Genomic DNA, 14,122 nt, shown 5'->3' with positions numbered 1-14,122 from the left:
AATATTTACCGATAAAAATTTTTGTTTGTATTAAAGCAGGTTGGTAATAGTATTTTGTCAATAAATTTAAAATTTTATTGATAAATACTGACATATAATTCCGTTGATAATTGCATCAGTAAATATTTCATCAATAATTGCATGGGCAATCCATCGATAAAATCAATTGCTAATCTCTTTTTTTTTTTCACTCCTTGGATTAGCATATATGTCATGTATCTATCAACTCTGCAGGCCAGAAATTGTGAAAAAACAAGTTTATATATATATATATATATATATATTGAGAGACTCCATTATCCATTGGTGATAATCTCACAATCTTTCAAGAAAAATGCATTGATACTTTGGGGGTTTGTCAGTAGAATCTCTGGTCAAATTAAAGGGTAGGATTCATCGATAGAGCAGAGCAAAGACAGTACTGCTGCTTTAGATTCTACCATGGAATGGTCTCTATCATCGCATGTATTGGAAGATCAAGTTTATGTTTCTACATATATTGCAACTATTATTCACTATGAATATACATTTCACCAACTTTTCTCAAGGAAAAAAAAACCCATAATTTTGAATCTACTTTTTTTTTTTTTTCAAACGATTGATTAAAACAGGTACAATTTGAAGGCCTTAGGCTTTGCTCCTCCTAATATATCTTCTTAACCATCACATAATGATCACCATTCTCATTAAACACCTAACTAGCCATGTAATCCGCAGATAAATTTACCTCTCTAAAGATATGATTAATCCTGCAATCCTAATTTTTACGAAAGAAACTGTTGACGTTGATAAATAACATGATAAAATGGATCTTTCTCATGCAAAAGGCGAGTAGTCCTTTTCATTGTCAATACCCGAATTTGATTCAATAATTAATCTTCGAATACCTCGTTCCTAAGCTAAAGTCAAGCCCATCAAAATAGTATGGAGTTCAGCTAGCTAGAAAAATCGAAACTGCTCCAAGCTTCTTGATTACTAACAAATTCAGGGTTGACTCTTCATCTTAATCTTAATGGTCTGACCATTTGATTATGATGATAGTAAAATGTAGCCATTAAAAAGTTATGAGCTGGTGTGACATTGTCCCTTCTACTCAAGGCCAAGGTACATTTTCATTTTTTTTCTTAATCCTTTACAGCAAAGACTACCCGACAGCTTGTCAAGATTTGCAGCATAAAAAAATCTCAATTTTCTTACGTAATTTCTCACTGCCATAGGCTGTTTACTGCTCTGATGCACTATAAACAAACCAAAATAGATCTCTGTTAATGCCTTTTTAAACTGACCAAACATCCCCACTTTGCTTAACACAAATTACCTATGCTTTAACAAAGACATATCCCCATAGATACATCCTAGTCAAAAAAATTGAACAAGCTCATCTAAGATTAGGAGAAAACCTCCATTCTTTTTTGTAGTTTGGGTGGGAAAAAAATGGAAAAAAATGAAAACTCATTTGAAATTATAATGTTTCAATCGGTTCAGATTAATTTTTCTTTTATTAGGTTCAGTTTAAATTCAGATATTTTATATTTTAATTTGATTTGATTTGGTTTTCAAATCGAAAGTAAAAAAATTGATAATATCCGAATAAATATATTTTTATTAGTTTTTATATGTATTTTAAATTTTTATGAAATAAAATTTATTATTTTATATAAAAATTTATTTAAATATATTTAAAATAATATGAAAATAATAACAAAAAAATTAGGACAATTAATTTTTAAAAATCAATAAAATTTGATTTGAATCAATTCAATTTTTTAAAGAGATTGATTCGGATTTTGATGGAGCTTTTAAATTTATAATATTATATATTAACTAAAATAATCGATCTGTTATTACATTTAATAAAGAGTTGTAAATGTTGAAATTTAAATTCAAACTTATTAGATTTAACTACTTATAAATGATTGTATGAATTAATTGAATTAAATTTTAAATTTAAGTGTTTGATTCTCTATCAAACAGTTCAAATAGTTTGCATTCAACATAGCTAGCTTTGTCTCAAACAAAAATGTGTACTTAAGCTTCTTAAATGATGGAAAAGCAACTGAAACTCGACTGGGAACAAACACACGGCTGGCTAGTCAATTGTGACCACACAAATTTCATGGACCACCTTTGTTGATTTGCAGCTAAAACATCCCACAGTTATTGTGCCTACCTGGTTTGATTGCTAAGCTATCATTGTCCTGAAATAATTCATTAATGGGAAGGCGAAGCTGTAATGTTTTTATCCGTCATAGGGATGCTTTGTTGACATGCTAGGGATCGTTATGAAAAAATAAGTTTGGAGGAAAATTTTACTGCCATTGTAGTTTGAACAATGCCAATTTAATGACCAGAAAAGAGGAAACAAGATGATTTAACTTTGAAAAGGGGATTTTTTTTTTTTTTTTACATGTCACTTGTGTAAATTCGATAATTTAAAATTTGATATAATGATACGATATGATATTAAAAAAAATCACTAAAGTTATACGGATTAAAATTTTTTAAAAAATCATATGAGTTTATTAAAAAAAATATTTCATATTTTTAGTACACAATTTGCTAATGTTCTACACTATATGGATATACGAATTGTTAGGTGATTTTTTCAGCAATAATTGTAGTAAAACAACTTAACACAAAGCGTGTCAAAGGACAAGGATGGGAAGAATATCAGAATAACCTTTCCTTTTAATTGACAGATTAGCAGAAAGACTGAAATAAAAAAAATAAAAAGAAAGGATGCACTTACCTAAATTCTGAAATCCATCTGCATCACCATTTTTAATTAACAACTATAACTATTAGAATAATAAGAGAAAAAGAAGGTGCACTTGGATCCAGATCTTCTGCTTTTGTTCTATAAACAAAACATGGGGTTCCACCCTCTACAATCCCAAAACAGATCACCTGTTTTCTTCTCTAAGCAATGCCTGCAACTCTAAGGAATCTCCTGCTTTCTTCCAATATCTTCTCCTTCACCTTACTTATTTCAATAGGCTCTTTTTTATTCCATCATTGTTACTCGATTGATGAGCAGGGACAAGGTCTTTTGACATGGAAGAACAGCCTAAACAGCAGCACAGATGCACTAGAATCATGGAATTCATTGGACCCTACTCCATGCAACTGGTTTGGGATTCATTGCAACTCAGATGGGGAAGTAGTCGAGATAAGCTTGAAAGCAATAGATTTGAAAGGCTCGTTGCCTTCAAATTTTCACTCTCTAAGATCTTTGAAGACTCTTATACTTTCATCAACCAATCTCACTGGCACAATTCCGAAAGAATTCGGAGATTATCATGAGCTCAATTTTATTGATCTCAGTGACAATTCTCTTTCAGGTGAAATCCCCCTGGAAATTTGCAGGCTGAGCAAATTGCAAAGTTTGTCTCTCAACACAAACTTTCTTGAAGGTGAAATTCCGTCAGAAATAGGAAATCTTTCCAGCCTTGTTTACCTGACACTCTATGACAATCAACTCAGTGGTGAAGTACCAAAGAGCATTGGAGAACTGAGAAAGCTTGAAGTTTTTCGAGCAGGAGGAAATAAAAATCTTAAGGGTGAGCTGCCATGGGAGATAGCAAACTGCACCAACTTGGTTTTTTTAGGCCTGGCTGAAACTAGCATTTCTGGCAATCTTCCTTCATCAATTGGAATGCTCAAAAGAATTCAAACCATAGCCATTTATACATCTTTGTTATCAGGTCCTATACCACAAGAGATTGGTAATTGCAGTGAGCTGCAAAACCTTTACCTGTATCAGAATTCTATGTCTGGTCCAATCCCAAGGCAACTTGGTCAGCTCAGCAAGCTTCAGAGTCTGCTATTATGGCAGAATGGCTTAGTTGGTACTATCCCGAATGAGCTTGGAAGCTGCAAGGAGCTAACTGTGGTGGATTTATCGGAGAATCTTCTGACAGGTAGCATACCAAGAAGCATTGGAAAACTTTTGAAGCTTCAAGAGCTTCAACTGAGTATTAATCAGTTATCAGGTACAATTCCTTCTGAAATTTCAAATTGCACGGAGCTGACTCATCTGGAAATTGACAACAACGCCATCTCCGGTGAGATTCCTGTCCTCATTGGCAACCTAAAGAGCTTGACTTTATTCTTTGCCTGGCAAAATACCCTGACCGGAAATATTCCAGATAGTCTTTCTCAGTGCCAGGATCTTCAGGCACTTGATTTATCCTACAATAGCCTCTTTGGTTCAATCCCAAAAGGGATTTTTGGTTTGAAAAATCTCACCAAATTACTGCTACTTTCCAATGATTTATCCGGTTTTATACCTCCAGATATAGGAAACTGCACCAATTTGTACCGGTTACGATTAAATGCAAATAGACTTGCAGGAACAATTCCATCAGAGATTGGAAATCTCAAGGTTTTGAATTTCGTTGACTTGAGCAAGAATCGTCTTGTTGGAGGAATTCCTCAATCAATATCTGGATGTCAAAACGTTGAGTTTCTTGACCTCCATTCAAATGCACTCACTGGTTCTTTGCCAGATACTCTGCCTACAAGCCTACAGTACATGGACATTTCAGACAACAGGCTCACAGGTCCACTGACTCATAGTATTGGGTCCTTAACTGAGTTGACCAAGCTTAATTTGGGAAAGAATCAACTATCCGGAAGACTTCCATCCGAGATATTGTTTTGCAGTAAGCTCCAATTGGTGAACCTGGGTGATAATGGCTTCTTTGGTGAAATTCCAAAGGAACTAGGCCAGATTCCAGCACTTGAAATCTCTCTCAATCTCAGCTGCAACCAATTTTCCGGTGAAATCCCATTTGAGTTCTCTGGTCTTAGCAAGCTAGCAGAACTTGACCTCTCCCATAACAAATTCACTGGCAAGTTAGATGTCCTTGCGAGCCTACAAAACCTTGTCTCGCTCAATGTCTCCTTCAATGACTTCTCTGGTGAACTGCCAAATTCCCCATTTTTCCGACAGCTCCAACTGAGTGACCTTGAATCAAACAAAGGCCTCTATATCTCCGGTGGTGTTGTAACTTCAGCTGATATTGGACACTCAAGGCATGCTAGACCAGCAGTGAAGCTAGCTATGCCCATTCTTGTAAGTGCCAGTGCAGTTCTAGTACTACTTGCTATCTACATGTTACTTCGCGCCCACTTTGCTACCAGTGGCCTCATGGAAGATGATAATTGGGAAGTGACCCTGTATCAGAAACTCGACTTCTCAATTGATGATATCGTCCACAATTTAACTTCGGCTAACGTGATTGGCACTGGGAGCTCTGGGGTTGTCTACAGGGTAATGATTCCCAATGGTGAAACATTAGCGGTGAAGAAGATGTGGCCATCAGAAGAGTCTGGTGCATTCACTTCTGAAATTAAGACTCTAGGCTCAATCAGGCATAGAAACGTTGTTCAGCTTCTTGGTTGGGGTTCAAACAGAATTTTGAAACTGCTGATTTACAATTATCTTCCAAATGGAAGCTTGAGTTCGCTCCTTCATGGTGCTGGTAAGGGAGGAGCAGACTGGGAGGCTAGATATGACATTTTGCTGGGTGTGGCGCATGCCCTTTCATACTTGCACCATGACTGTGTGCCTGCAATTTTGCATGGTGATGTAAAAGCTATGAATGTCTTATTAGGTCCTGGCTATGAGCCTTACCTTGCTGACTTTGGGTTAGCTAGAGCAGTCAATAGCAATGATGATGATAAACTTTCCAAATTATGTCCAAGACTTCACCTAGCAGGTTCTTATGGATACATGGCTCCAGGTATTCTCTCTTTCCTCATCAAGGTTTAATGATCTTGTTATTTTTAATCTCGTCGTGTAATTTATAGATAATATCACAAATGATCCATGAATTATAATGAAATGTTTAATGTGACACTTAAATTTTAAATATCTCTAATGTAAAACGTAAACCATGAATTTATTCATATAGTTCAGAGGTCATTCGTTAACATCAATTTATTCATATAAATCAGTAAATCACTAATCGTTTCTGTTCTTTCATGGTTACTCTCAGAACATGCAACAATACAACGTATCACAAAGAAAAGTGATGTCTACAGTTATGGTATAGTCCTATTAGAGGTCCTAACAGGGAGGCATCCGTTAGACCCAACTTTGCCAGGGGGTGCGCACTTGATTCAGTGGGTTCGAGATCACTTGGCGAGCAAGCGAGACCCATCTGACATTCTGGACCCGAAACTTAGAGGGAGGGCTGACCCTGCCATGCATGAAATGCTACAAACACTAGCTGTATCATTTCTCTGTGTCAGCACTCGGCCTGTCGATCGTCCAATAATGAAAGATGTTGTAGCAATGCTCAAAGAAATCCGCCATGCTGAGACCTTAAGGTCTGAAACTGACATTGCGAAGGGAGCCCTGACAGCACCTCCGTCATCACCACCTCACACTAGAATAGTAGTTTCTCAAGGGTCTTCTAACTGTTCCTTTGCTTTCTCCGATGATTCGATCCAATGATAGGGCGGAAGTTTCAAGTTGTAGCTATGTGATACATAACTTGTTCATAGTCCACAGAAGAATCTATATGCTGTACTATACATCGGAGTGGGAAATGTTAATGGGGTTTTTGAGTTGTAATTTCCGCTTAATTTGGTATTGTAGATTGCAATAATTAATTACTTAGCCTTCACTTAATGTACTATACTAGCGAATGTAACAAAAGTTTGTATTAAGTTTAACTTAGTTGATTGAAGTGATATTTAACAAATTTGACATTCGAATTTAAGTACTTGTAACCTTTTCAAGATAGTTGCTTCTTCCTTTGTAAACAAATGGAACAGAAAAGAGAGCTACCTGAAGACTAGGGGTTTAATCTAGCCAAGCCTATATAGTGAGAAAATCGAGCTTAATTTGAGATAAAAATTGAGTTAATCAAGCTCAATTTGCTTGTTTACTAAATAAAAAGTGAGCTCAATTCCCATGCTCAATTTCAAACTCAATTATTTATGTTCAAATTCAAGCTCAAATTGATACATATAAAAGTAAATAATAATTTTATAATTAAAATAATAAAAATATATATATCAAAATATGAAAACTCAATTAAGCTCGCGAGCTATTTGAGCTGGATGCTAAGATGTTCGAACTCGACTCTTCAATTAGAACTGTTCGAGTTCTCGACAATAACTGTGCTGAATTGAAGTTTTATTCAAGCTAAATCCTAATAATTTGTGGACACTAATGGATCATTTACCCTGATATTTAAAAGACTATAAGATGGCAAGTGTTAGAGCTGGAATTGAGAGAATGACTGCAAAAGGGCATGTAGTAGAAGCTGGAAAAATGATTGTGAGCGATGGATTTATGTAATTGGAATTTATTCCAAGAATGAGATTCAATATCTCTCTCTCTTTCTCAACCTGCCTTGTAACAGAGGCGCTCACATGGTCCCACGTTCCCCGCATCACATGTCCATGTGCTGTCCGAAAAAGACTTCCCTTCTGGTTTGAAAGACTCTGTATGTCCTAATCAGCTGCACATGCAGTAGCAAAGACCAATATACTTGTACATACATAGAAAAACAAATAACTGTTCCATAATCATATTGCTCCAATCTGCAAAAGAATTATGATCCACATGGCATTAGGGCAATGCAGCTCCACTAGCAGAGGCTACTGTCATTGTCTCAATATTGATGGTGTCTCAAGATTTCTAAAACGACTAACAGAAGAAATCCATCCGTCAAATGATGAATTCTATTTGATTAAATAAAGTTTAAGGTAAGGAAGGCTTTTCCGTTCTACTGTCAAGAGATACCGTAAGTTTCATAGAAGATCGATATTGGATTTACAGTTATCACATTAAAAGAGTCTGTTGGCAGTGAGATTTGAATTTAGATCATTGGAGGTTTGTGAAACAAGTATCGATAAATTGATATTGGAAATTCAAACCAACATTGAAGTATGTAATCTTACGTTTACTAATATTCCTGTAGAAAGGAAATAAAAAAATGACTAGGAAGCATTCCATACTCTTAATATGTCAAGAAGAATGACCAAACTACCACAACAGACTAAACTAATACAAATGTTTACAGTTTCCAGCATGGAAGGCAATGCACTTTATTAGATTGGAGCTACTCAATTTTCCAAGCATATAGAACATAGCAAAATTTTGGAATTGATTGGCTTTCCATTGGTGAGTCGGATATGTTGCAATCATCATCGCCATTGGTGCAGTTCTTACCTTCGGAATCTGGTGTGCCTGGTGTGAATATAAACAAACCATGGCTTGAACCAGAGTTATTATACAACCAATCATGCACATCCCAGAAAATTTGTACTGGTGTTTTGTTTACTGTGACAATTTCATTTCCTCTAAACCTCCAATGCAGGTTCATAATTCGAATAACTGCAGTGCCATCAATGCTAATCCACATTTCTGGATCATCAGGACCAGATAGAGAGTTCTCAATCATAATATCATGCTCTTGTTTCCCCTCATCTAGTTTGGCCTTGGAACAAAACAATTTCTTCCCACAAATATGCTCTTTCTTACACATCAAGGTAGGGTCTATCAAAGAAGGTCTTTTTTTGGTTCTCTTAAAAGCATCTGTCTTCATATCTCCTAGAACTAATGCCACTTCTTCCTCAGACACAACTGCTACATAATAGTCTGAGAAGGGCTCAGGGCTATCGGAGAACTTTGCCTGTCGAAAATCCCAGTAAATGTCAACCCTATTGCCATCTACTTCCAAGCTTTTGAGACCTTTTCTTCCCCAAAATTGCCATGCTTTTAAATCAATCTTGCAGGTATAATGACTTTGATCATCAGAAGGATTTTCAACATTGATTGTAAAGGAATGGTTCACTAGGCTTTTGCACCATGTGGCTGTTACTTTGCGATACAAGTCTGCAATGTTGGCACGGTAGATGGAGGTGGCTGAGCTTTGTGCAGCATTATCTGTTGCTGCCTGATTCTCCTTTTGTTTCTCTGTTGGTGGCGGTGGCCTTGGAACGTTAGGTGGTGCAGCTCCCTGAAGATAATTTAACATCGTTAAGGCCTTGGACAAGTTTTGATAACTTGATCCCACAGACGTTAGGTTGCTTGGTATTTCAAATATGTCAAATATGGTTCAGCCCTGGAAGCAGGCTTCTTGCAGCTCTTACCGAAATCTGTATCAACTTTGATGCTACCTGAAGCGGATCCACATTCAAAAGTAGGATGTTCATGGACACCCCGCGATTGAAAAACAAGAAAACTTGAAGGAAAATTTTCACTGGACACCTCAAAAATTTTCCCTACTCACTCTTTGCATTGACAGAATTGGTAAATCTGTCGTCAGTTTTTTATATATACCACAAAAGTAGACACTTCCCTAAAAAAATCCTAGATCCGGACTAGATGCTACCTTAAAAAATAAAAAGAAAATATCCTCTAGAGTCCTGTCAACTCTCATTAAACCAAATGAGCCTGCTTTATCTGGATATTATCTGCATCTACCTTCTTTTCTGCATGAAGTGGTGGAGATATTTGGCCTCATATTTTGGATGAATGTAAAATGTACATGTTAGTTGGTCTTAATGACTTTTCTGAGAAAGCTTAAGGCCTGAAACTGACCAAATTCTTGAGGGTGATTGAATGTGAGAAATCTGTCAATCAAGGAATTTAAAAACACCCACTTATGAGATTTGTAGATATTAAAACTGATATGTTTGGTTGCAGGAAAAATCGGCCTGAAAATTTGCAGATATATGAGTTGAGGAAATGGTTCCATTCTAGTGGTTTTGGAGTTTGTAACAAGGGAAAGTTGCTTTGGGAAATTTACATCTAAGCTGAGGTTGTCAATGTCTATCAATCTTAAACAGAAATTTTCTTGTTTTCATCTAGTATTACTATTTATAGACCATTGAACAAGTCAGTTAAAAGCCATCAAATTAAAGTCTAAATTTGGTAATGCTTGAACAGTTGTGTACAAGATTGTTTGCAAAAAATGCATGGAGGAAACTGTTGTATGGTATTTGGTTAGACAACTAAATGGATTGAAATATTTGCTTTTTCTTTTCCTCATATTTAAAAATAATTGGGACATTTACAAAAAAATGTGACAGCAAACTCAATCAAACCATCAAAATAGGTTTGTAGATCAGAGAATTTTTGTTTGGTTCATGAGAAAGCTTATTAGGTTTGAGCTAGTATCTTACATGGACACTTAGTCTTAAGTTTCCTGCAAAATTTATAGCATTTAATGTCCCATGGCTGCCACAATTTGGCAAAAGTTTTGGAAAATTCATTTTAATGGTGGGAAAGATCAGTCTTCTAATAGGGAGAAAAAACATAAAAGGGCACATTTTCCTAACTGAGCTGGAGAGTGCACAACAACTATAAAATATATGTAGGTTTAAATGTGGCAGACTTCTGGTGGAACCACATCACAGACTGTTGGCATCTTTCATATATTCAAAATTCCTGGACATGATTGACGGGTTTGGTTGTAGAAAAAATGAAGGTATTCCACATTGTAGTCCATTATAAAGTGGATTCATCCACTGTTCCAGGCCCAAATATGATTTCTGTTTAACAAATAACAAACCAAATCAAGTCTTTCTGGTACGTTTGGGGTTCCACTGTGACTAGCCAGTCCAACCAGTTAGGGTTACAGGTTATAATATGATTGAATTTGATTCGATTTTTTCGGAAAATGTATAGTATTATAAATTTAAAAAATTCTATCTAAATCTGAATTGATCAATTCAGTTCGGTTTAGTTTATTGATTTTTAAAATTTATTTTTTATATATTATTTTAATAATATTTTTAATATATTTAAATAAATTTATATACAAAATAATTATTTTTATTTTATAAAAATTTAAAAATTATAAAAATTAATAAAAATATATAATTCGACTCGATTCATTTTTTTTTATTTTTCACATTTTAATTCAAAATTCGATCCGAACTTAATATATATATATATTATATTTGAACTTAATTGGAACTGAATTAAAAAAAAAAAAAAACTAATTCAAATTAAACCGTACACTAAAATTTGAAATGAATTTTCAATTCTCTCAAATTTTTTTCCCACCCAAGCAGCATTAAAAGCATGCTTAAACCATAGCTTGATGCAATGGTTCTGAACTGGGCTCACATCGTCTGTCCAATGAACAAGAAAGTAGATCAATGTTTCCAACTGAAGTGGACACTTTGTAACATGCATGAATCTTGCCACTTTGATTTTTGTAAAGTATCTGTTTGTGCAATGTATGATACATAAGAGTTGTTGATGGAAAATAATGATCAGATGATACTAAACACATCTCCTGCAACAAACAGGCCAGAGAGGTAAAAAGTGAAAGTGACTTCAATATCAATCTGAATAGGCGGTGAACAATGCGGGATTTATCAATTCTATAGACGAAAAAATATATTTAAAGACAAATTTTGAATGTTTAAAAAAAATTTTATTTAATTATTTATTTTTTAAAATATATAAAAAAAACAACGGGATTTAAAAGAGTTTAATAAAATAAAAAATATATTTTATATTTTTAAATTTATATATATTATTATATATAATTTTTATGTAAAATATAATATAAATACATTAAATTTTAATATTTTATACGAGATTAACACACAAATCACTAAATTTTCTTGTGTGGATTAAATAAGAGAGACAGAATTTGACACCACAACCATTTCACGACCCAAGGATTAGTTTAGTCATCAGCTCTGGGCCTCTTCCTGTCCCTTCAGTCACTTTAAATTTCAGCCAAAAGGTCCTACTATAAGATTTGGCATACCATTTGAAAGGCTCTTTCTCTTGGGGAAAGATTATGAACAATTATAAAAAATGATAGCTATAATTTACCAAATCATTTATACACATATACAAATCTATTATATATAAATGTTCATGTATATATCTTTGTACAAGTTAGTACAAAAAAATTATCTTAATAAATTAATTATTAAATAAACACACATTAACTTTTTAATTTAAATATAAAATATAAAATTTTCGTGATCATATGAACGTCAATAAAATATAAAAATTTCATCGATAATACCTCAAATAATTTTAAAGTTTATTTTAAATGTATTAGCACTATAATTTTTTTTTATATAAGATTATAAGCTTGTTACATGTTCCATTCTTTAAAATTAATTTTTTATTTTTTAATATATTTTTAAAAAATATCTGTTATTTTGTTAATCTATTTGTGAAATTTTAAAACTCTAATAGCAAATGAAATAATTTTTCATAAATATATATATTTTTTGTGAATTTAATATCATCAACTAATTCAAGCCTACTTTTGCACAAATTATCACAACTATTGAGTACCAAAAGTCTGCTTGCTGCCATACGATCACATGGGTGATTTAGTCTAATCATTGTGGGAAAGAAAAGAAAAAAGCAGTCAAATCACAAATGGCATATGGGAAAACGAAATGATAAAGGGAAGCATAAAGAGACACAAGTGTCCAAGATCTAATTGTTGATTATTGATTGCCTCATGGGTTACTCAATTACATTTTTGACCACAGTAGGAAATTTGCTCCTCAATTCCACCTCATTTGAAGTTTTATTGACACGTAAATTGCAAATAATACATCCTAATTTCCACATACAGGTAGCTAGGTAGATACCTAAAATTTATCCTCAAAGGTTTTCTATATAATTTCTTGTAAGAAAATTTAATTAAAATAAAAATTATTGATAAATTAAATTATTAGAAAGGTCAATTTCATATATACTTGTTCAAAAGTCTGAGTTAATTGTTTAAACTTGAAAGCCTGTTTAAATTTTAAGAAAATTTAAATAAATAATTAAAATTTATTAAACGGATTATGATATAATTTTTAAATCTATTTAAATTTAAGGCTAGACCTTAAAGAAAATAAAATCCTGGCTTAATTCGATCCTATTTGAATAAAATATATAATTAAAAAATATTATATTATATAAATATATATGTTAAGTTTTATTTAAATATTTTAGTTTTTAAAAAAAAATTTAAATTATATATATATAAATTAAGTTTAATGGTTTAGCTTGAGATTTATTTTTTTCAACTTGATCTAAATTTAAAAAATTTTGAGATCTAAAATATTAAATTGGACCAGATCTAAACAAATATATAAATTATTAATATTAAATAAAAATTTGACTCGAACTCATCTCGAGCTAACTCATAAATACTTTTAATTGCATAATCATAGTCTCTAACTTAAATATTCAATTTCTTTGTTTTGATTTGGAAAAAAGAAAACTTAAATTTTATTTTAATTTTAAATAGAAAACTTGAATTTTATTTTAATTTAAATAAAAAATACATACTCTAATAATTAAATCAAATATTTCAAGCATCCAACTATTGCTTACATATTTAATAGTAATATAACATTAATAGTTACATGCGATAGAAATTTTGTCTTGCATAATCTTTATGATAAATCATAGTTAATATCGTTGTATCTATTGATAATAACTAAATATCAAACAATATGATGCAATTATCAAGACTTTTGATTTTTCTTTTGTATTAATTTAGGGAAAATTACAATCTAATCATTCACTTTGGATCCAAATTACTACTCAGTCAAAATTGTTTCAAAAATATTTTCCCATTCATTTGGATTGAAATATCCCAAAATAATGTTGATTTTTTATATAAAAGATATTGTAAATTTAAATTTATTAAATATTATTAATAAAAATAATTATATAAATTAATTTAATTAAATTTTAGATTTATAATTTTAATTATTTCAAAATTCACGTATAATGTAAAATGAGAAACAAAAAGTTAAAATTACATATCAAAATCAAATGATATTATTGATTTTTTTTAATAAAAATGATAAAATTATTTAATTGTCATAGGTGAGGTCGAAAAAACATTAAAGATAACTATGTTGTTTAAAATTACATGCTTTTCATGAAGTTTGGTTTCTCCAAGGTGGAACCCAAGAGACTTATAAGAAGAAAACAAAATCAATTGGCTTGTGCTTCCCATCACTTTTATATGTTCTTATCCATAACTTTGACGACTTAAATTAATATATGAAAATTTGAGGTTTATAAAATAAATGGTGGATTGACCAAAAATGTCTTCGGACGAGGATAAAATTAATCTAGGATAAGGACTTGTCCATTAAATATCTA

The 14,122-nt window shown here is 32.5% G+C and overlaps 2 protein-coding genes across 2 annotated transcripts; one reads left to right on the top strand and one right to left on the bottom strand.

Annotated features, from left to right (window-relative positions):
- Positions 1–2,824: 2,824 nt before the first annotated feature.
- LOC111288309 (LRR receptor-like serine/threonine-protein kinase RGI3) lies at positions 2,825–6,743 on the top strand. The gene is made up of 2 exons (XM_022879139.2): positions 2,825–5,747; positions 6,003–6,743. The coding sequence occupies exons 1-2, from the start codon at positions 2,927–2,929 to the stop codon at positions 6,461–6,463; spliced, it is 3,282 nt and encodes a 1,093-aa protein (XP_022734874.2). The 5' UTR covers positions 2,825–2,926; the 3' UTR covers positions 6,464–6,743.
- A 1,300-nt stretch (positions 6,744–8,043) lies between these two features.
- Positions 8,044–9,141, bottom strand: LOC111288801 (uncharacterized). Its single transcript, XM_022879776.2, has one exon. It carries the CDS (start codon positions 8,997–8,999, stop codon positions 8,082–8,084), a length of 918 nt encoding a protein of 305 aa, XP_022735511.1. The 5' UTR covers positions 9,000–9,141; the 3' UTR covers positions 8,044–8,081.
- Between the last annotated feature and the right edge of the window lie 4,981 nt (positions 9,142–14,122).

The sequence above is a fragment of the Durio zibethinus genome, chromosome 4 (assembly GCF_047325235.1).
Source record: "Durio zibethinus cultivar Kanyao isolate XHJ-2024 chromosome 4, ASM4732523v1, whole genome shotgun sequence".
Lineage (NCBI taxonomy): Eukaryota > Viridiplantae > Streptophyta > Magnoliopsida > Malvales > Malvaceae > Durio > Durio zibethinus.
The sequence above is the reverse complement of the archived record's forward strand: the minus strand, read 5'-3'. Positions and strand labels throughout refer to the sequence as shown.